This window comes from Lemur catta, chromosome 19 (genome assembly GCF_020740605.2).
Source record: "Lemur catta isolate mLemCat1 chromosome 19, mLemCat1.pri, whole genome shotgun sequence".
Classification (NCBI taxonomy): Eukaryota; Metazoa; Chordata; class Mammalia; order Primates; family Lemuridae; genus Lemur; species Lemur catta.
In genome coordinates this window covers 6,824,658-6,847,524 of record NC_059146.1, presented here as the reverse complement: position 1 = coordinate 6,847,524, position 22,867 = coordinate 6,824,658, and the positions used below count along the sequence as shown (strand labels likewise).

At 41.5% G+C, this 22,867-nt stretch overlaps 3 protein-coding genes across 3 annotated transcripts in view; all 3 read right to left on the bottom strand.

The window, feature by feature from the left end:
* The window catches only part of THEGL (theg spermatid protein like), a 36,333-nt gene extending 34,069 nt beyond the window's left edge, over positions 1 to 2,264 (bottom strand). Inside the window, exon 1 of the mRNA XM_045531683.1 lies at positions 1,685 to 2,264. Within this exon, the coding sequence (XP_045387639.1) occupies positions 1,685 to 2,264 (580 nt within the window). The remainder of the gene's footprint in view (positions 1 to 1,684) is intronic.
* Positions 2,265 to 4,332: 2,068 nt separating this feature from the next.
* ARL9 (ADP ribosylation factor like GTPase 9) lies at positions 4,333 to 13,573 on the bottom strand. The gene is made up of 4 exons (XM_045531682.1): positions 13,266 to 13,573; positions 10,307 to 10,469; positions 7,455 to 7,630; positions 4,333 to 4,624 (listed from the first exon to the last, which is right to left on the bottom strand). Exons 1-4 carry the CDS (start codon positions 13,497 to 13,499, stop codon positions 4,445 to 4,447), a joined length of 753 nt encoding a protein of 250 aa, XP_045387638.1. The 5' UTR covers positions 13,500 to 13,573; the 3' UTR covers positions 4,333 to 4,444.
* A 1,874-nt stretch (positions 13,574 to 15,447) lies between these two features.
* Positions 15,448 to 22,867, bottom strand: part of SRP72 (signal recognition particle 72) — a 29,708-nt gene continuing 22,288 nt past the window's right edge. The window contains exons 15-19 of the mRNA XM_045531680.1: positions 22,740 to 22,817; positions 21,745 to 21,882; positions 19,361 to 19,398; positions 17,423 to 17,582; positions 15,448 to 16,807 (exon numbers count right to left, since the gene is read on the bottom strand). Coding sequence (XP_045387636.1) covers positions 16,630 to 16,807; positions 17,423 to 17,582; positions 19,361 to 19,398; positions 21,745 to 21,882; positions 22,740 to 22,817 — 592 coding nt within the window. The 3' untranslated portion in view covers positions 15,448 to 16,629. The remainder of the gene's footprint in view (positions 16,808 to 17,422; positions 17,583 to 19,360; positions 19,399 to 21,744; positions 21,883 to 22,739; positions 22,818 to 22,867) is intronic.

The window sequence follows — 22,867 nt, the reverse complement described above, 5'->3', positions numbered from 1 at the left end:
TACAGCAATTGCCAAGGGCTAAGGTAGTGGGTGCCTAAGATGGAGTGAAGAACAAGATCCTTCAAAGTAATCAGGTCAAAGAACTGAGAAGCCAAATGGACCATCCTCATGGCTGTGAAATCTCCATTCATGATGACAGGTGTGGCAGTGGAGAGAAAGGCAGGAAGTAAACCAGAGCCATTTCAGTGGAGTAGAGAGGAAAGAAGCCTAGCTGGGGTGTCCGGAGAGAATGAGAGGTGAGGAAATGGAGTCAGTGAGTCTAGATAACTCTTTTGACAAGTTCTGCAGGAGAACAGAAAAATGGAGGTGATGGTGGGGGAAGGAGGGGTCTGAAGAAGACACAGGGTAAAGGGTTATTTCAAGGTGGGAGATTCTAGAGTACATGCTCATGAGACTGATTTATTAGAAAGAAGAAATTGATGCTTCAGGAGAGAGAGAGGATAACTGTAGGAACAAAGTTCTTCAGGAGACAAGAGTGGAATCTGAAGCACAAGTGAAGAATTTTACTTTTCACCAAAAAAAAAAAAGCACAATTCTCCCCTGAAACATGAGAAAAGGCAGAGTCCATGGGTACAGATATGGTAAAGCAATAGACTCATGGTAAGAACATAAGGGAGTTCATGATTGATCACTTCTGTGTTCTCAATAAAGTATGTCAGCTGCTGAGGGTTAAAGGCGTGAAGGTTGGAGGAGACATAAATGCATTTAGTCGTCATCTCAGCGACTGGGAGAACTAACTTAGCAGGTGAATGAAGTGAGCTTGCTAGCCAGTGCCGAATGACCAACTGAGATGAAATTGAAACAGACCAGTCAGTATGATTGTGCAATTCTGTATGGCAAGACCCAACTGCTTAGGTGTAGGAAGAGTAGAAGGATGGCTGAGTTCAACCGGGCTTGGGGTTTTCTCAGAGGTATGGTGGATAGCCCCAGAGCCAAGGGAGGTGGAAGATGGAAGGGAACAACTGCAATGATGGGCCACAGAATCGAGGCTGGGGAAGGAGGAGTCAGTAAGAACATTCCAGAGAAACTGGTCAGCAAAGGGCCAGGAGGTCCAACGTGGGCAAAGAATTGTGTGGGGCTGTGTCAGCAGTGAGGGGTCAAAAGTGCGCTACTGTGGTCAGAGCAAGGATGTTTGTACCCAAGTCCCAGCAGCCCTGCTACCTTGTGAGCTTGGTGAGGACCAAGCATATAGCGAGCACTTAGTAGATGTACAGTGAATGTTCTGTTTCCACATGGGACCACGTGCCAAACACTGACAAAAACAGCCTTCCCTCCAGGGTCCCTTCGTTCAGTTAGGAAGAAAGATAAACAATGTAATAAAAGATCTTAAGTGCTATAATAAGGGTAATGTTCAAAGTGCAACCCAGAGAGATGCAATGACTAACTGTGGAGGAGAATTAAGAAGAGCTTCAAAAGGAGGTAACAATAGGTCATCAGGATGGCTAGGGGTCATCAGGTGGCAGTGGGAGTGACAAGATTCACTTTCTCTCGTTATCAGCGTGTCAATTTCCCAGTGGAGTCGCTCGAAGTGCAACGGGAGATGACGGCAAAGCAGCAGGTAAATGATACAAGATTAAGTTCCTTTAAAACACCAAGTTCTTGCATGCAAACCGTCACCTTGGGTCCCTGTCCCAGGTGCGGTGGGGGTAGCGAGGAAGCGAGGGCGGGGTGGGGGGACACCTACCGGGCAGGGAAGACCGCTGACGCTGTGGCGGGGCTCTGGTGATCAGAGACGGGGAGATCATCATTGCGGCCCCGGGAGGCCACCGGGCTTCGTGGGCTTCGGGGGACTTGCGGGACTTGTGGGACTTATGGGCCTTGCGGGGTTTGCGGGGTGCGTGAGGCTCATGGGGCTCGTAGGCTGCAAAGGGGTCCTGGAGGTCCTGGGGCGCGCAGGGCTCGTGGGGCTCGTAGGGTTCGCTGGGCTCGGGTCGGTGGGGCTCGTAGGGCTCGTAGGGCTCGTAGTGTCCGTGGGGCTCGTGGGGCTCGTAGTGTCCGTGGGGCTCGTGGGGCTCGTAGTGGCCGCTGGACTTGCGGAGCCTGACGGACTCATCGCGCCCCTTGCGCTGGTCTCTCCGGTCTTGCTCACCCGCCTTCTCCGGTTCCTCGAATTCCTCCTCAGACTCCCCCAGCTCGTGCGCGTTGAGGATGTTGAGCACAAGGGGCCTGTGTAAGACTTCGGGGCCAGCGCACTCATCTGTCGTCTCCTGCCCATCTGTCACTTCGGTCAGCGGGGAGGACCCTGAAAACTCTTGCCTCTCCATTCCTGCCAGAAGCTTCCGCGGCGCGAGCCGCTCACCCCCACTGCTGGGGGCCAGGCGCTCTCGACTCCTCGTGCGGCGGGACAGGGAGGGGGCCGGGCCCGACCCGCCCAGGCCCCGCCCCCGGCCTCGGCCCCGCCCCCGCCCCGCCCCCGGCCTCGGCCCCGCCCCGGCCCCGCCCCGCGCGTCGTCCCGTTGCCAAAGGGAAGCGCAGCTCGCCGGCGGGCTTGGGGCGCAACCCGGGGCAGAGAAAAGCCCCAGACCCGTCGGCGGAGACAGGGGGCGGGATGCTGTGTCAAGGGCGCGCACTGTCGCCTGTTCTCAGTCGCCGAGGCCCTCGGGGCAGAACATGGCAGCTTCCAGTCTGGGCCGCAGAGCCAGGTCTCTGCTGGGTTTCAGAGATTCTGCATACACGCATCTGTCCCCTAATCATGCTGGGAGGGGATGCTGAGATGGACAGCGTTGCAAGGCCCTCCCTCAATCACTAATTCTCATTTCTGTCAGTTTCTGGTGTAAGGCTGGTGGCGGGCACCCCTCCCCTCCCTAATGAAAGAAAATCCCAGGAGACCTGCTGAGAACAACACCTGCTAGGACCAGCTGAGTTAAAAGAATAACCACACCTGGATGGTCACCCTGACAAGGGTCTCGGCTCCACCCATACCACCAGCCCCTCCTATTTCTCCACACCTGCCTTAAAACTGCAGTGGAAAAGTCCTTGCTCTCCCCGCCATAAATCTTACCGCCAAAGAAACCCCCACCTCCAGCCCTAAAAAACATATATAAGCCCACTCAGACTTCTGGGCCGGGCGACTTCTCAGGTCTCCCCCACCCCCGGGACCTGGGAACCTCGCCCGCCCTGGCCTGGGCCCAGGACTCACCCAGGAGCGCTCCAATAAGGCCTCTTTACTTAACCCTTTCAACTCTGCTCGTCTGTCTTTCTCTGGTGCCGGCCAATCCAAAAAACCTTCCATCTAGTAAATGCACAGCAATCAGAATGACGGTTGTGGCGGCGGGGAGAGCAAACACCAGCATGACATTCGGCATAAGTTTCACATTCAGGAAGAGTCTCAAAGTTAGCTTTTTTACTTTAATTCCCCATGAAATTCTACACACAATCACAAACAAACATTGAAGGATTAAAAGAAAAATACATTCACCTACAATTCGTGTCTCATTACACGGCACACCGTCTACTGAAGTGTGCAATAAATCATCGTCTTTCAAAGCCTGTAATTATCTTGTGAACAGCACAACTGTGTGCTGTGCGTGTGTTAATTTGTTAACTGTGGTATCTTTTAAACATAATATACCACAATTTTTGTAACCTTGTTTTTGATACACGTCCCTCTGGTTTTTATCATTGTTATCTAATACCAAGAGATTTTAAAAATGTATGTGGCCTGGGCCTCTCTCAATCCCTGAGGTGTGCTTTCGGCTGATGTTCACGCCTGGCGGTGCGGCAGAGGCGTACAGAAGCAGTGGAGTTTCAGTGACGTGTTTATTTTCAAGGGAAGGGACTAGAGGGGTTAAGGAATAAGTCATCTGTTAAAGTGTACAGTATACCCCTTTTGCACATTACCAGTACTCCTTGGATATACTTTGTCTCGTAGATGTGAAAAAACAGTTAAAAGAGAAATATTTTGCATTGTGGCTGTTATTCAGAATGGAACTTAGAAGTTTATTCCAAGTTATATACGTATGAATCAGAAATCTCCTTCAAACTCACCTTGATATGGACATATGCAGTACCGTACAGAGATTCAAGACGTATCCCCCAAAACTTGGAAAAAGGAGAAATAAAGCTACCCTCAGAGAGTTTTTTTTAGGTAGAGTCTCACTCTGTTGCCCGGGCTAGAGTGCTATGGTGTCAGCCTAGCTCCCAGCAACCTCAAACTCCTGAGCTCAAACGATCCTCCCGCCTCGGCCTCCCAGAGTGCTAGGATTACAGGTGTGAGCCACTGCACTGCGCCCAGCCTTTTCCAAACATTTTTGACCCGCAGTTTTTAAATCTGTGGATGTAGAACCCACAGATACGGAGAACCGACTATATATATGCCATACATAGAGAAAATAGGAAATGGCTTATCTTTTATTTGAAAGTGAAAGCCTTTGGCTTTAAGCCTGCCATTCAACACTCCCTGGTGACATTTCAATCATGAGCTGCACAGTGGGGCTGTTCCTGGTCACTGCACTTCTGCAGCCAACTGTGCAATCAAGTCTTTGGCATCTTGCATGGTGGAGGGTATCTCTGAGCCATTCTTAGTCAGGTGGGTTCCAAACAAGAACATCTTCCTGTCATTTCCCACCTCAGATAATGCCAAAGCTTCATGGATATCTGTAATGTGATAGGCTGTTTCAAGATCCTTCACCCAGCATGGAAAAAGAATAGGAAAAAGTTGGTTATTTGTAATCCTTTTGGATAGATACATTTATTACTCTTATTTATTGCTCTCAGTGACTCCACCATTTTTAAAAATTTTTTATTATCATTATTATTTTTGGAGACAAGGTCTTGCTTTGTTGCCCAGGCATGAAGGCAGTGGTGTGATCATAGCTCACTGCAGCCTCAAACTCCTGGGCTCAAGTGATCCTCCTGCCTCAGCATCCTGAATACCTGGGACTACAGGTGCACACCACCATCCCTGGCTAATTTTTCTATTTTTTGTAGAGATGTGGTCTCAATATGTTGCTCAGGCTAGTCTTGAACTCCTGACCTTAAGCAATCCTCCTGCCTCGGCCTCCCAAAGTGCTAAGATTACAGACATGAGCCACTACACCCAGCCTGACTCCACCATTTTAATATAGATGATATTGTGACCAATTATTATGACTGCAGTGGTTGTTTGAACATAATATTTTCATGAGAATTATGCCTGCACTTATGAGTTATCAAGACAGTATTTTCTGGAATAAAGCTAAGCCAATATAATACCTTAATTTTCTAAATAATGCAGTTAATCTGTTTTTAATTTTGTTTTTCCATTTTCCTTTTAATTTTCCAAGATTATTTTCAATAGGATAAATTATTTAAATTCACATTTAATAACAGAAATTTGATTCTTTAGCTGTTTTTTGTCCAGATCATATCTTACTGACTATAGCACTTGCCATTGTGAATTTTCTTTTGTGTTTATTATTTCTACTGGACAAAAAAAATTTAGGGGGAGTAGAGGAGACAGAGAAGGGAGTGGGGAGGTAATGGATTTAGAAAATGAGTGGTGGGAGAGCGAGGCTAAGAGGGGAGAGACAGAGAAAGAGATGGCAAAGGCTCAGATAGAAGAGAGAAATCCACAGGGGGAGGCAGAGAGGCGAGAGGGGAAAGTGGGAAGACTGGAAGCTGGTGCTCAGGCTGCATGCCAGGGTCAAAATCTCCTTGACGTCCAAATGGCAAGGTTAAAACATACTTCTTTGCCTCTCATACATCAAGAATTATTTATGCAAATGACCTCTGATATTCCCTTTAATAAATACATAGATTCAGCTACAATGTTTCAGTCCTTTGCAAAAATTTTGGCATTTGCAGTTCCAAAACTGCATTTGTAATTGGCTTTTTGTGGTTTCACAGCATTCCCCTAAGTTTTAGGGGATCATTTTTAAATCTCTGGAAATAATCCAATATTGCATCTTTTTTTTTTCCCTGTACCCATATGAAGCTATCACATTTCATCACTGGGAGCTTGTGAGGCTTTTCCTGATGTGCTGTACATGGTAACTGGCATGTTGATGACCATCTCTGAATGTTGGTAGTTGCAATATATTGCCTGTTCGAAACCTGAATTTGTTTAGTCCTAGAACCTGTGACAGTGTCAATGGATCTAGTAACACGTGGATGATGTCTCAGGTTAGTAAGTTCACTGGTGGAATTGGAGAGGAAGAAATATGAGAGGGGGGTATAGAGTGGAAGGAGGGCTCCTTATAATGATAAAGCATATCAGGGACAAATACTCGGTTTATTCCACACTTGCATAATTGTGCTTTAACAGAGGTCAGAACTCAAAGAGTAAAGATAATAGATGATTTTTTGAAATAACTTGAACCAATGAGTCTCCTAAACCACAAATTAAATATTAATATTTGGGCCAAGGAATATAAACAAAGATGTATTAATCTTAAACTAGAATATTCAAACCTTTCATCATTAAGGCCCAATAAATGTTATAAATTTGGCAACAAATGGCTCTGTTTATTTAATTTGATGAAGATAAGAAACACAAACCACAAAGGACAGCATTGATAAATCTGACTATTGTTTTGTTTTTTTAGAGACAAGGTCTCCCTATGTTGCCCAGGCTGGTCTTGAACTCCTGGCCTCAAGTCATCCTCCCACCTCGGCCTCCCAGAGTGCTAGGATTACAGGCGTGAGCCACTGTGCCTGGCCAGTATTTGTTCTTTTGTGACTGGCTTATTTCACTTAGCATAATGTCCTCAGGGTTCACCCATGTTGTAGCATGTGTCAGAATTTCCTTCCCTTTTAAGACTGAATAATATTCCATTCCATATGTACATAACACATTTTGCTTATCCATTCATGGATACTTGGGTTGCTTCCACCTTTTGGCTATTGTGAATAATGCTGCTATGAACATGGGTGTACAAATACCTATTTTAGTCCCTGCTTTCCATCCTTTGAGTATATACCCAGAAGTGGAATTGCTGGATCATATGGGAATTCTATTTTTTAAAATTTATTTATTTTTCTAAGCATTATACCATAAGAAGTGCTATTTTTCATTTTCTGAGGAACCACCATATTGTTTTCCATAACAGCTGCATCATTTTACACTCCCACCAACAGTGAGAAGGGTTCCAATTTCACCATGGATGTTTAATGTTTTTAATGCATGTGTGAAATAAATTCAGGTCTAATCAATCTAAAGCAAAACAATTTCTTTATACAAGGTAGCCACTCAACTATTTTGTTGACTTCAATTCAAAAATCAATAGATGTTTAATGAAGTAAGTTAAACACAGATTTGTTGAATTCTTACTATGCACAAGGCAGTGGACTAGGTTTTACAAGGTACACAAAGATGTATAATAGTCTCTACCCTCAAGGAGCTTATAATCCAGGATATCAAATAAATATAAATTGAATATGTAGCATATTGTTGAATATCTACCTATCAAAAGTAGACATTTCTTGTATTAATAAACATACTATTGAGTACAATTTATATTTGGACAGATTTTTACCTGTTTGTTTGCAAAAACAACCAGAGGAAGGACTGGGTTTGCTCCAATTAGTTGATGAAGGCATTTCTTTGCTTCAGGCAATCGTTTGTGATCTGCTGAATCCACCACAAAGATTAGCAGCAAACCCTTGGACAGGTACGTTTCCCAGTAGGAACGGAAAGGTTCACTGCCACCAACTACAGAGAACAGTTAAGGAAGAAGACAAAAGAAAAAAATAATCACAGAAGCATCCACCAAATGAGCGCACAGGGCACATCTAGATTTCTGGACACTGGACAGGTGTTCTGATAAAAAATACCACCATGTTATAGTATACCCAATTCTAAGAGTGACCAGAGGAAATTGACATACACATTTGTATATGTAGGAGACAGAAAATCAATTTTACTTTTTTCCATGTTGTCCCTGTACTATTTATTGAATAGTCTTTCTTTTTCCCAGTGGACTTTCCCTCTAGGTCTGTTCATTTGGTCATTTTGTTCATCCTTGTGCCAATACCACACAACCTTAATTTTATAGCTTTATAATAATATTTGATATTTGACAGGACAAGTCCACCTATCTTATTTATTTCTTCAAGAGTGCTTTGGCGTTCTCCACATTTTTGCTCATTTTCTTAAGAAAATTTTATTGGGATTTTTACTGGAATTGAATGGTATCTAAACATCAATTTGGGGAGAATTAATATCTTTTTGATGTAATGTCTGTCTATCTATCCATGAAAACTGTATTATGTCTCCATTTATTTAGGTCTTCTCTCTGTTTTTCAATGATATCTGCCAATTTTCTCCATATAGGTAGGTACATTTTTTGTTAGATTTATTTCTATGTAAATTATATTTTTGTTGCTATTGAAAAATGGTATATTTTAAAAAATTATATTACTGTATGTAGTGATAATAGAAATGTAATTAATTTTCTTTTTTTGAGATGGGGTCTTGCTCTGTTACCTGGGCTAAGTGTTTTAGGAGGAAAGCTCTTCAAAGCTATGGTAACATAAATTGAAGTCTCCCCATTCATTTTGCCACTGCTTTTTAGTGCATAAACCATAAGAATTTTAAAATAACTTTAAAATGGTCTATAGAATGCTGATGGAGAGATAAAAAGTTATATGTGAACATTACTTCTACAAATAGGCTTATATGATAAAACTTTATTACTTTATCGTTCATCTCCTCCCTAGCCCTCAACATCCTCCAAGTGTTACGACATAGCCTACTACCTCTTATAGATATCACTGAACATCACTGGATGCTGCATCCTGAATAAAGACCCTTTAGAAGCCCCATGGAATTAAGAGAATTTACCTAGACTGATGGCTAAATCTAGCCACTGTGCAGGCACATATTTTAAATCTAAAGTTGCACACTTAAACTGCTATTCTTCTTCAGGGTATTGATTGTGATAAAAATCTGGAACACAGTTGGCAGTTAATTCATTTTTGTTGAATATGTTCTACTTGCCAGACATTGTGGAACCAAACAAGCATGGCAAAAGTTACTGTCTAGCTGGACAGGCAGATCATGAACAAATAAAACTAAAAAGTGAATGCTATTAAAAACTTTATGGAGGAAGCAGAGAATGGGGGAGCATATTTAGAAAGAATGATTTGACGGGGCCATTTAAGCTAATACCTGAAGGCTGAGGAGCAAGCCATCATGGGAAGGGAAGTGTGGGGTAGAAAGTATTTCTGATGGAAGGCACACCCAAGAAAGCCAAGAAAGAAAGGAAAGAAAGGAAGAGAGGAAGGGAGGGGGGAAGGGAGGGGTGCAATACACTGGAGTAAGGTTAAAGAGGAGGCAGTTTATGAAGGGCCTCCTGGGCCATCACAAAGACTCTGGATTTTATCCCAAGTATGAGATCTCCACTGAAGAGTTTTAAGTTAGCAAATAATGTGCTTAAATGTATGTGTGAAAATATTTCTCTTCATAAATGGATGAAAGCAAAAATAAAAAGGCGACTGCAATAATTTAAGTAAGAGATGATGGAGGTTCCAACCCACATGGGGGCAGTGAAAAAGGATGTAACTGATTAATTCAGACAGGCTTTGGAGATAGACAAATTCATAGCGCTTTACTTGTGGACTGGCGGTGGGGATACAGGAGGAATCAAGGGTGACTCCTAGTTTTCTGGCTGGAGCAAGTTCATGGTTGCAGAGCCATCTGTTGACCAGAAGATTATAGGGAAAGGAACAGATATGGGAAAAATCAAGCGTTTTGTTTTGACCATGTTAGGTTTGAGAAGCCAATTAGAAATCGAGGTGGAGATGTAAGGAGACATTTGGATATGCTTCAGTTAGATAGATAAATTTGGGAGTCATTAGCATATAGATGGTATTTAATGCCATGAGGATGAATGAAATCATCCAAGGAGAGAATGTAAAGAGAAGACAAGAGGACCTGCCCCAGCTCTGGGTTCAGCAATATTTAGAGAGGTGGTAACTCCATAAGTACTATTCAGTAGAGGCTTCTGGACTGCCCTCTAGTTTTAAGAAGAGGTTTGAGACTCACCTATAATTTCATTTGCAGAGAAAGCACACTATACTTAGATTGGATGTTTATTTGCAGTAGTGTGGGAAGAAGGAGGCTGATTATAGGACATTACAGGAGGGGTGCTAAACCCTTCTTCTAAATTCCCCTTTATCACCACTGCAAAAAGGAGCAAATAAAAAAAGCAGAAAGTGCTTTTCCCTCACACAGTGCACCCTAGTATTAAACTACACACACATTCTAAAAGTCTAGGGAAATCCAACCCAGTGTTAGTTTCTATAAGGACCCAATGTTGGTAACATCATGTATGGCTTAAGATATAATGAAATGTGGCTATCCTGTAACTAATGAGAAAGAGCTTACTCTCCAGGAATTCCATCTGGCTGTCTTCAATGTCGATGCAAACTGCATTGAAACCTTGGGTGGGTGCCACACTGTGCTGGACTCTGTTTGAAGCTAGAGAGTAGAGGACACTGGTTTTTCCCGCTCCATCCAGGCCCAGCACTAGGATCTGCTTATTTTTCTCCTGTGAAACAAGACAAATCAATAAACCTATGCTATCAGGGCTTTGTTTTCCTGGCTCCTGGCAGTGGACCTGCCTGGATCTAATAATATTCTTGGAATTGTAAACCAGAACAAAACTTTACAAATATTTCATAAGTCTAGAACAAACTATGCCAATCAATTAATATTTTCTAATTAGCCACGAGTTATGTCATATTAATCTCATATTCCCTTTCTATTCCCCAGCTCATGGTCAGTCTATCAAATATATATATATATATCAATCAGTTCTTATGGGAGGTGCCATAGATCACAGGACCAATTTTCAGACTTTGTTTTGCTTCTTGAATTCATGTCCATTGGAGATTGTACCAGAATTCAGTTTGTTTGGGGTCTAGGGACCTCCATGGTGCATGCATACAGACTGTGTCACTCAGCACATAAGTATCTAAGGTCTCATATTATTATTAAACTCTATTGTCTTCACAACTGAAGAACTAGATTATAAGATCTTTGGACCAGGTTCCCCTTTTATACTTTTTAATGTAAGTATCATGATTAAACAAAAAGGCTGACATTACAGAAATTGTTAAACCAGTTCCAATCACAAATGAGTACTTGTTTTAAAAGCTGATGGTAAAACCTGATGAAGTAAAAGTGAGCTTAGAAAGGAGTATTCTACCAACATACTAGCCTTAGAAATTTTTATGGCAAATGATTGAGGGACAAGAAGGGAAGGCTGATGTGAAGGTAGAAATAGAAGGTTCAGAGTGCTCAGAAATGTGGTTCCTAGGGTGAAAATTTTAACAAAAACAATAAATGAGCAACAATACAGCCAGATTGCTCACAGGAATTCAATTCTGTTTGCCAAACAGCCTGCTAAAGAAGTCTCTCGTGTACAAAAAACACTAATAATTGTCTTTAATGGCACTGGTTTAGAAATAACAATAATCTTATACATTTCTCCTTGAACACTAAATGTTGACACTAGACATTGACTGGATTTCTGGAAAAAAGTGATTCTAAACAGCATTAGAATGTCTATCCCACTCCCTTTTCTAAAAAGATCTATGTAAAAGTAAGATGTTTTAAGGTCCAGCCTAATAAAGGCTTGTGTAGATAGCATGATTTATGAAAGCCATATAGTGAATAACAGAATTTGAAAAAAATTATATATTTGTTCTTGGAGCAAATTCTTGATGGCTCTTAAAGCAAATAGTATTTTCATAGGTGTTTCCTATCTCAATTCACACCTCCTTCCCACTCCCTCCATCTCTAAATGTAATAATGCCATTCTGAGAGTGTGTAATGGTAAGGAAGAGAGACGATGCACAAAGGAGATTTCATTGAATGGCTTAAAATTGCATGCTTTAAAGCAATGGTGGCACCGTGGCTGCAGGATGTGAATTTTGTTCCCAAGCAATCTCTACCAGGGATCCCACTTGGGCTACCCCAACACACTTCATTAATTCTAGGATGCTTATTTGTCCCCATCCTTTAATCTCTCTGAAATTAGGATGTTTTACAATCATATATGTCATATTTTGATTGGCAGCATTTTCCCCCCTTTCTTAGTGGTACCTAAAATAATGGCATCTTAGATCCTAGGAAATACTGTGAATTAAAACAACTCCCCACTCCCTTTCCAAACACATTGCTGCCCCAAACCCCATCCTAAAACTCTGCACTCACCCATGCTTTACATTTTGTTTACATTTTTAGTCTAAAACACATCCTTCTTCATGTTTATCATTTCCTAAGAAAAGCTGAGATTATTGTAAATCAAGAGTTCATGGCCGGACACTGTGGCTCATGTCTGTAATCCTAGCACTCTGGAAGGCCGAGGAGGGGGGTCGATAGTGCTCAGGAGAACGAGACAAGCCTGAGCAAGAGGGAGACCCCTGTCTCTACCAAAAATAGGAAAACTTATCTGGGCATGGTGGCACACGCCTGTAGTCCCAGCTACTCAGGAGACTGAGGCAGGAGGATCGCTTGAGCACAGGAGTTGGAGGTTGCAGTGAGTTATGATGATGCCACAGCACTCCACTCAGGGCGACAGAGCAAGGCTCTTGTCTCAAAAAAAGAGAGTTCAGACACAAAATGGGATTCTCAACATTATATGTAGTCGGTGTAGAGATCAAATCTCTATTAATCATTCAACCTGTTTAGAACCAGAGAGCAGCTCTGAGCCAAGGAGCCGGCTCAGGCACCCCAGGAGCACAGAGACCACCGATGCCCAAACAATCAGTGCCTGGTTTCCAAGAAACCTCAGTTAAAACTTTGCGACCCTCCACTCCGGGCGCTGGTGGTCTAGAAACAACGCAAGCAGTAACCACGGCGCCCACACGGAAAGGAACCAGAGAGCCCCAGAACACACCCTGCATAAATTCTGGAAGCCAGCGCCTTCTGACAAAGAATGTATTCGACGGGAGGAGAGGCTGCGCGCGGGGAGGGTTTGGGGCTGGTTTCAAGTGCGGTCAGGCGGTCTGTGCGCTCGTGTTGAGCGCTGGACGGCCTCGGGCAAAGGGTCGTCCCCGCGAAGGCCAACTGAGAGCCCACGTTCCCCTACGCTAGACCCGACGGGGGTGAGGACACGGGAATAGGAGGAGGGGTGAGGGGTGTGGGTGCGGGGCTGGGGGCAGGGGCTGGCGCGGGTAGTTCCCAGCTTGGCACGGCCCCTTCCGTCCCCAGGTGAAAGCCCTCACGGGGGAGCCGATCCGTCCGCGAGGCCGGAGGCCGGGGGCGCCACGGAGCCGGCGCGAGCGCCCAACGCCCCCAGGGCCTCGGGGCCGAGGGTCCCGGGCACCCGGTCTCTTACCGGCGGCTCAAGCGGGGGCCTCGTCAAGGTGCTTATGCTCTTCCCTTCCTCCTCAGCTTCTTCCTTCTCTTTCTTTGTCTCCTTCCCTCGCTCTCTACTCTTCTCTTTATCCTCTTCTTTACTCATACTCCTTTCCTCCTCCCCTTTCTCTTTCCCCTTCTTTTCTTTTTCCCTAATTTTCTCCTTCTCCGTCCCCCTTCCCTTTTCCCTCTTCTTCACTTTGCCCCTGTCCATCCCACGGTCCCCGTTTCCTTCCTTCCCCCGCCGCCCCGCGCCGCCGCGGCGTCCCCGGGTCCCAGCCGCCGTGGCTCCCCGCGGGCGCCGGGCACAGACGTAGACGCGCGCGGCGCAGACCACGCCCGGGACGGCGCCAGCCCCGGCGCGTGCGGCGGCCTCGCGTCTCCCCTGCCGGGCCGCCCAGCCGACTCTCTGAAGCCGGGGGACAGCGGGGGACAGCTCGGCAGGGCGGCTCATCGTTGCAGGAAAAGCGTTCCTAGGCGCCACTGGCTCCGGAGGGCCCACGGTAGCGCGATTCCCTCGGGCCAGCCAGGGTGGCTCAGAAACGCCTTCCACGCTGGCCGCGTCGCGGGCGACCTCGGCGTCTGACCTCTTCGGCTTCAGTCCTGAGCCTGCCCCGCCGATGCGTGGCCGACCTGGAGAGTCCTCGGGGCGCCAGAACCCCGTACGTCCCGGGAGAATTCCCGGCCTTCCCCCCGCTCGCACCCGTGAACCTGGAAGGCAAGGTCACGTATCTTCCTGCCCTCCGTCCCGTGTAAGCTCCACTTAGGAGTGTCTAGAGGCCGCTACCAGGGTTGTTGGTTAAGGACAAACAGAGGAGCATGGCTGAGTTCTGTTGTTTTAAATTCCTGTTGCATTTCGATTTAAAAAAAATTCTTCGCAGAGTAAGAAGACTGACAGAATCATAGCTGCCAGTAATGCCAGGTATTAAAACCAAAACTAAACAAAATAGTCTAGTCACCCCTAATGATCTAACATGTAGTAGATTAGGCACCTGGGGAGCTTTTCAAAGGTGGTGTAATGTTTCATAAACTGGTTGAGAAGTATCTGGATAGTTCCTTTTATTATCTTGTTAAGCTTAACTTTTTAGTTAAGCTCACGATTTAACACAATTACTTTAGTGCAATAAACTGATTTTCCTTACCAGGTCTGTTTCAAATAGACTTGTAAGGAACAATGAATGAATAGCAGGTTCCAGAAGGCTTGAGTGATGCAATAGTTTTTAAGGTTAGTTGTTCTCAGTAGGGTTGAAAATGCTGTGCTTAATAACTTTTAAAAAGGTTTACTCCTGTTTGTTTACACACATACCAACATGATGAATTTTCAGTGGAGTTTAAACTGGTTTCTCTCAATCCCATTAGATTAGTTTTGTGGCTGTACTGGGAGGGGCAGGACACACAATTTTTAAGATTCTTAAAAGAAAATTCTTAGATAACACTAACCAGGAACGAAGTCCTCCATAAAATGCTAACTCCCCAAACACCTTAATCCATATTCACTGCTAGAATATTTTTATTTTAAAATGAACCACAGTGAATGGATGTATCCATATTGGCTTTTATAAATATCTATACACATATATATGCAAAATATATGTCACTGGTTAAAGACCTGTCCAAAAGAAGAAATAATTATTAGAAAGTAAGTGTGTTTACACTTGACAATTATAACTCATTGATTTGAAGTTTCAGTTGGTTGCTTATTAATAACACCAATGGTTGCCAATAACAATGACCAAATAGCTATAAATTTTACTGTTGTGCCTTGGGTCTAGGTTTTCAAGGATGGATAATTTTTGCCAAGATTCTGTTGCTTGGTTAAACTAAAAAATGATTATCCTTCACCACAGAAATTTAACAGAATCCCAAATAACAAATTTACTAACAATTATTCATGTTAGTAAACAGAAATAATAAATATATTTCTATGGGGTATATATTCACAGAAGGAATAAAAATCTGTTACTCTTACCGAAAGACTGTTCTCTGTAGAGCTCAAAATATTAAGCCATAGTAAATCATTCTTATTTTAAAAAGATCTCTTGTTTATATGCCACTGCAGATTCTGATTATGCTATTATAAACAGAAAGGCAGCACCTCATTTCTTATGTTGTAAAGGAGGGAAAGCCTTTTTAAAAACTTTGAAGAAGTTTCAGTAGATATGTTTAGAGTCAAACACAGCAGCACTTTATTAACAAGAATGGAGTAACATGATCACAAGGAAATACTCGTAAGTCTAAATTAAATGATATCTTGGGCAGCATAGAATGAATACTAACAAGGGTAGGCATCCCAATGTGTCTGTCCCGTAGCTGTTCAATGCGAAAGTGCCTTGTAAGCAAGGAAAGACAAGAGCAACATTTACATCACAAATTGACTATAAAATACTTAATTACTTTGAGAAAGGCAATGAATGGTCATAATCCATAACTAGAAAGAGAAGCCATTTGAGTATTAATTGGGCCAAACAGTCCTGTTGGATTTTAATACTCCCTGGCATGGAACCTGGGTACTGATTTCCTCTCTATGTAGGAAGTCAGTGTTCATGTTCTAATCTTTCTGATTGAGACAGTCCAAACCCATCTGACCTCAGAACACTGGGTCTAAGAGTCAGTTTCTTGCAACGTTGATATATTTTCCTTGAGTTCTTTTCACGGTGCTAAATCAGCATATTACCATAATCTGAAAATGACTTGGGACACAAAGGGGCCATATATAAATATGGAAAAGTATCTCACATTCCAGTAATCACATGATGGAGATTTATGGTTAAAATTATTTAAGACAATTACTTTATTTTTCTTGTGGCCACTCAATTAAGTGAAGAACACCAGTGTATTAATAAGGTCCCTTTTTAATCACATGATATTTCTAAGTGGATATTTTGGAATGCTCAGAAGATTCCACTTTCAGTCTCCAAAGGCCTAAGACACAATTTAAGGTGGGACTTGAATAGGAACAATTATTTTCAGACTCTGGTTGAAATAGAAGTAGTTTCTGTTTAAATCCTGGGAAACCTCAGCTAACGTGCCTTGTTTGTGAAACTGAAAAAACATCAAATCAGCACACGAAGGTAAAGGATGCAACAGATATCAAGGTAGATAAATTTATGCCCAGTTATTTTCAGTACTCATAACCTGTGCAAAGCTGGGTGGTACAAGTAGGCCAAATCTCACTAGGCAGAGTTTGAGGAAGATGTTTTCCTATTTGATGCACAAGAAATTATTTTATGAAAATATGGAGATGGAAGATGGAGTAGTTCTGTGCTTCTTGCTGTGTTACCTTTATTACTTTCCTAGTGTCACTGAGACTAGTTTCAAAACAGCCTGCAACAAGAATGTTCTAATCACCAGCCACCTTTTCCACCTTTCTTCTTTTTCTGTTGCTGTTTCTTTTTTGTTGCTGGAGCCCCTGCAGGTTTCTGATGTCTTGGGGGTATGATGTTACTTGTAGAGGCAGATACTGTTGCTGCACTGCCAGGTCTTGGGGAGGTGGGTGGGCTGCTCACAGTTTTACTGGCATCCCTGAAATTGTCAGATCAGGTAAGTTTTGGTCATTCATATGTTCAACAAAGGAAAAGGCTATAAAAATGTATGTACATGGATTTCATTTGTCACCCGTAACACCCCTACACACTACTTCTTTTAAGGTGGGTTTCCCAACTCTCTATCCACTTTTCTTTTGAGTAAAATTTTTACTGCTTTATAATTGAAATAAAAAGTAATATATGGCACATGCACATTTTTAGAAAGCTTAGAAAATAAAGAAAAATTTTAAAATGACATATAATCCTATCATGTAGAATTCATTAACATTTTTAGTATTTTTCTAGTCACATTTATATGTATCTAGAATATGTATTTAGTTAAATGACTAAGTGTACTTAATTTTTTTCTGAAACTAGTTTTTCTTTTAGGTTTTACAATACAATCAAACAGTTTATTTACAACAGAATATGATTATAACAGAAATATATTTTCGTTCCTTTACATAAGCATATTGTAAACACTTATCAAAGATGTATCACTTTACTTCTCATACTTAAAATATATTAACAAATTCTCACTAATAGCCTTGAGTCGATCTCGGAAAAAAACAACTATGTTCTAAGTGACCTCAATTGTGGAGCAATGACTTACAGTTCAGATGAAGCTCCTGCAGTTGCTCCTTGGGTCCCTTTTCCAATCTGATCCTTCTTTTTACCCTTCTTTCTTCCTCGGTAATAAGAACGTTCCCGCATTGGGAGCCATCTTTCTGGATCTGGGGTAACCTTTGGGTCATAATTCTTAGGTAGTTTTCCTGTATAACAATTGACAAAGAAGTAAAAGATGTGTCCATAATATATTCAAGATAGTTTGTTTAAATAATGTGTCCAAGCCTAGGAATAAATAACAATAAAACTGAAATAAATCTGGTAAAGTTTTATTTGTATAATCTAGCAGGGGAAAAGGCCTTATTTCTAAGCATGACACAAAATTCAGAGGCCATAAAGGAAAAGATTTCACAGATATATTTATATAAATATTTTTAAATTTTCACTTGGTAAAAGACATATTTCTAAGAAAATAAATTTAAAATGTACACACTATATAAGAGTGGATTAAAATCCTTAACATAGAAAGAATTCTTGCTAATCAATATGTAAATCAAAGAAAAATGGCACAGTTATAGTTAGAATACGCCAAGAGAAATAAAAGTCATTAATTCTCTGAATAGTTTTTCAACCTAATTAAAAATGAGAAGGGTAAAAAAATTCTATCAAACTTACAATATTAAAAGCAGTAATATCCAGTGTTGGTGAAATGATAAGAAACACTCAAAACACTACTGGCAGAAGTATATACAGCCTTTGTGGAGAGCAATTTTTTTTTTTTTTTTAGAGACCAGGTCTATGTTACCTGACCAGGCTGGTCTTAAACTCCTAGCCTCAAGTGATCCTCCCACCTCAGCCTCCCAAAGTGCTGGGATTACAGGTGTGAGCCACCACACTAGGCTACTTTTTTCTGCTTTTTTGTAGAGATCAGGTCTCCCTATTGCCTAGGCTGGTCTCCAACTCCTGGCCTCAAGCAATCCTGCTTCAGCCTCCCAAAATGCTGGGATTACAGGCATGATCCACTGTGCCCAGCAGTAGAAAAGATATTATCAATAAAATTCTGGATGTTGGAAAACAGATGGACTGGTAATAAACTTAGCTAAGACTTGGGAAACCTGTATCCTAAGATGGCAGTGGGTGAAATCAAGAAACAATCGGATTCATACCACAGACTCCCTAAAAACTCAGGAACAGGTAGGTGCCCCCAGGGACAACTTCTGAGTAGGTGAAGCCCAAGCATGGTAATTCCACCCATTCTTGCCAGAGATTTAAAACAGTCCAAGCCAAGCAATGCAGGGTATTCCCCTGGTTAATGGTTCACGGCTGGACACTGACCTATGTTGTCCTAACCAGATGAATGAGAAAGGCTTGCCAAGTCGAGAGAGGCCCTCTTTATCCTGTTGGATATAAATGACAAGTATGTAGCCCTGTTTCCAATAAACATCTTAATGACTCTAATAGGATTTAGTTTTGTGGACAGAACAAAGAGATACAAATACTGGATCAACCAATCTTGATGTGCTAACATTCCTCTAGACTGCCAGTTTTATAAATAGTAAATTTTCTTAAGTCAGTTCAATGGAGTTTTATGGTATTTGTAGTCAAAATATTCTAATGTATAAGGGCTTACCATGTACCGAGCACTATTCTGAAAGTTTTACATGTATCTCATTTAATCATATGAGGTATATACTATCATATTCCATTTTACAGATGAAAAACACAGGCAGGTGTGTTAGTAACCTGTCCACAATCATACAATAAAAGAGAACTAGAGCAACAATTTGAATTTAGGCAATCAAACTTGAGCATTGCACTCCTTAAAGTAATAAAATTAAACGTTAGCTGTAGTCAAGACAAAAGTCAGTGTTCAAAGATAAAAGGACAGAGGGGACAGTATATTTATACCCGAACTTCGCTATAGGGCTAAACTCAAGCTTTTATCATGTAGAAAGGAATCTAAAAATTTTTTTAAAAGCCTTACCCTTCTTTTTCTTCTTCTTCTTTTTCAAATCTCCCTGTCTACAAAGAAAAGAAAAATTGTTATTATCTTTGTGACAAAATATTTATAGAACATTAAGTATGTGCAAAAGAGTGTGAGTTGGGCACTTTATTGTAAAGGTATTTAAGACTTGGTACCAGCTCATGAAAGCTAACAAACTAGTTGGGATGTTAATTCAGATTGAATTCCATTAAGCTTCAGATACTATAATTTTTGGAAGGTAAGTTTAGAAAGGAGAGGTGACGACTGTTTTCAGAAAACAGATACAATTTACACTGAAAAAATTTAATGGCACACATTAAGTCTATATATTAATATAATAAAAAGGTAGATCATTTGCACAAGCATGAAAATCTGCAATACTTTGGTAAGCTACCCTATGTTTGGCAAGACTTTATTTTTATTTATTTATTTTTTTGAGACAGTCTCACTGTTGCCCAGGCTGAACTTTGGTTCAGAAACACTAAATGATGTACACTAAATATACATCAATAACTTACCGATAAAGTAGGGCACATCCAGCCCATGGAATAGTACACATAAAAAGGATGAACTATGTCTACATTTAGTACATGGAAAGATCTCTACGACTTATTAAATAAAAGGAAGTTGGAAAACAGTGAGTATAACAATCTCTCTTCTATAAAAAACAAAATAAACCAATCAAAGGGAATTATTTTATTTTTTTAGTATTCAAATCCCAGCTGCACTACTTACTATTAAATAGCTCTATGGTCCTGGGAATTTGTTTATTATTTTTTTATTTAGGTTACATATGTTGGTTTTGCCCCACCCGAGTCAGAGTTTCAAAGGAAATAATTTGTAAACCACCTGTGTATGTAAATGCAAAGAAAAAGATGTAGAAGGATACACTAAATTAATACCAGAGGTTAATTTGGGGCTGGGAAAAACGGGGGAAAGATGACTAAGAGCTGGGTATACCAAAAGAGAAGGAAAAGAGACAAAGGGGACTAAAAATTAATTCACATGGAATTTTTATAAGAATGTATTTTTAATTTTTTATATAATTTAAAATCAGCATTAGAAAGGGAAATCAATATATTGAACAGGTATCTGCACACCCATGTTTACCACAATAGCCAATATTTGGAATCAGCCTAAGTGACCATCAACAGATGAATGGATAAAGAAATTGTGGTAGGCCAGGTGCCATGGCTCACACCTGTAATCCTAGCATTCTGGGAGGCCGAGGTGGGAGGATCACTTGAGGTCAGGAGTTCAACACCACTCTGAGCAAAAGCGAGACTCCCATCTCTACTAAAAATGGAAAAAATTAGCTGGGCATGGTGGGGCATGCCTGTAGTCCCAGCTACTCAGGAGGCTGAGGCAGGAGGATTGCTTGAGCCCAGGAGTTTGAGGCTGCAGTGAGCCATGATCATGACACTGTACTCTAGCCAGGGTGACAGAGTGAGACTCTGTCTCAAAGAAAAGAAAGAAAGGAGAAAGAAATTATGGTACATATATACAATGGAATATTATATAGCCATAAAAAATAATGAAATCCTGCCATTTGCAAAAACGTGGATGGAAGTGGAGAACATTATGTTAAGTGAAATAAGCCAAGTATGGTAAGACAAATCTCGCATGTTCTCACTCATATATGGGAGCTAAATATTAAAATAATTGATCTCATGGAGATAGAGTAGAATGATACTTACCAGAGGCTGGGAAGGGTAGTGGGGAGGGGGAGTAGAGTGGGGATAGTTAATGGGTACAAAAATATAGTTACAGTTAGACAGAATGAACAATACTTGACAGCACAACAAAGTGACTACAATCAATCGTAAGTTAGGATATACTCCGAAATAACTAATAGAACTGGAATGTTCCTAACGTAAAGAAATAATAAATGCCTGAGGTGATGGATACCCCAATTACCCTGATTTGATTAATACACATTATATGCCTGTATCACAACATCACATGTATCCTATAAACATATACAACTATTATGTACCCATAATAATTAAAAATAAAAAATTAAGGCTGGCGCAGTGGCTCACACCTGTAATCTTAGCACTCTGGGAGGCTGAGGCAGAAGGACTGCTTGAGCTCAGGAGTTCGAGACCAGCCTGAGCAAGAGTGAGACCCCGTCTCTACTAAAAATAGAAAAATTAGCCGGGCGTCATGGCGTGCACCCAGCTACTCAGGAGGTTGAAGCAAGAGGATAGCTTGAGCCTGGGAGTCTCAGGTTGCTGTGAGCTATGATGACACCACTGCACTCTACCCAGGGCGACAGAGCAAGACTGTCTCAAAAAAAGAAAAAAATAAATGAAAAATGAAAACAAAACATTAAGACAAATAAATAAAATCAGCATGAGAGACTGTTACAAGAAAAACATTACCCTTGCTCCTTTGGTTGACTATCTCCAGTAACTTTTCCGCCCTTCTTCCGAATGTATGTAGCACCAGGAGAATTTTCAAGAGCCTCAACATCTACTTTTAGAGACATACTATCCGACGAGGGCAAGTGTTTACTAAGACTGGACAGAACACGAGTTCAGGAACCATATATATACACACACACACATACGCTTTTATATATATATGTGCGCCAATATATCTATGCCAATAGAAAGACACCATCTTTTCTTGATGCCCTTCAACAAAAGCAAAAAATGTTCTTAAATCTTCTGTAGAATAACAAATCAGCAACTCATATCAATTATACAGCATATACAGCATTCTGAAAGGAGAACTTGAGGAGTCATAATCTAATCAGCTGTTCCTTAACTCAGTGACATAGTTCAAGGTGGTGGCTTAATAAAAACTCCATTCCAAAACAATCAAGCTTGTAAAACAGGCTTGCTCACTGAAAAGGAGTTTTTTTTTTTGACTGCAAAGGCTTTGACTTGTGACTGTTTAGCATCTACCACCTCATCTCAGTTTTCAGAACACACCCTGATCAGAGTAGCACATATGATCCAAGCTCAGTCAGTCAGAGCACTGACTCCTCTTGCCAACAGTAACTGTTTGAGATGGGCACATGACGTAAATAGTTTAATCACAGTAATATTTCAGAATCATGCACAATTACCCACACAAAACATGCTTTTCTTCTTTTTTTTTGTTGTTGCTCAACTTGAACCTGAAGGAATATAGGCTGTATCCTATTGATGTCATTTTTGCTTCTGAATCAAACTATACCCCAAGTTGGATCTACTGCTGCATTTTTCAATCACACTGATCAATAAACTTTTATTTTTGCTTTTACTATTAAAAGTGGGTTTTGCCTATTAGTTGAAATTTACAACAGAAAAGGCTCTGGTCAAAACACAGGTACTGGAAGAGCTCTGTTGTGCTTTTGGGGAACTGTCTGGGACAATAATCAAAAGGATACGCTTTGGCTTTCTCTGGATCTACAAGTGAGTAGGCAGAAATAAGCTGTGCCAGGGTATGCATATCTTTTGGATTTTGTCTAAAAGAAGAAATAAGAAAGTTACTGAACAGTTTAGAAAACTGGAAAAA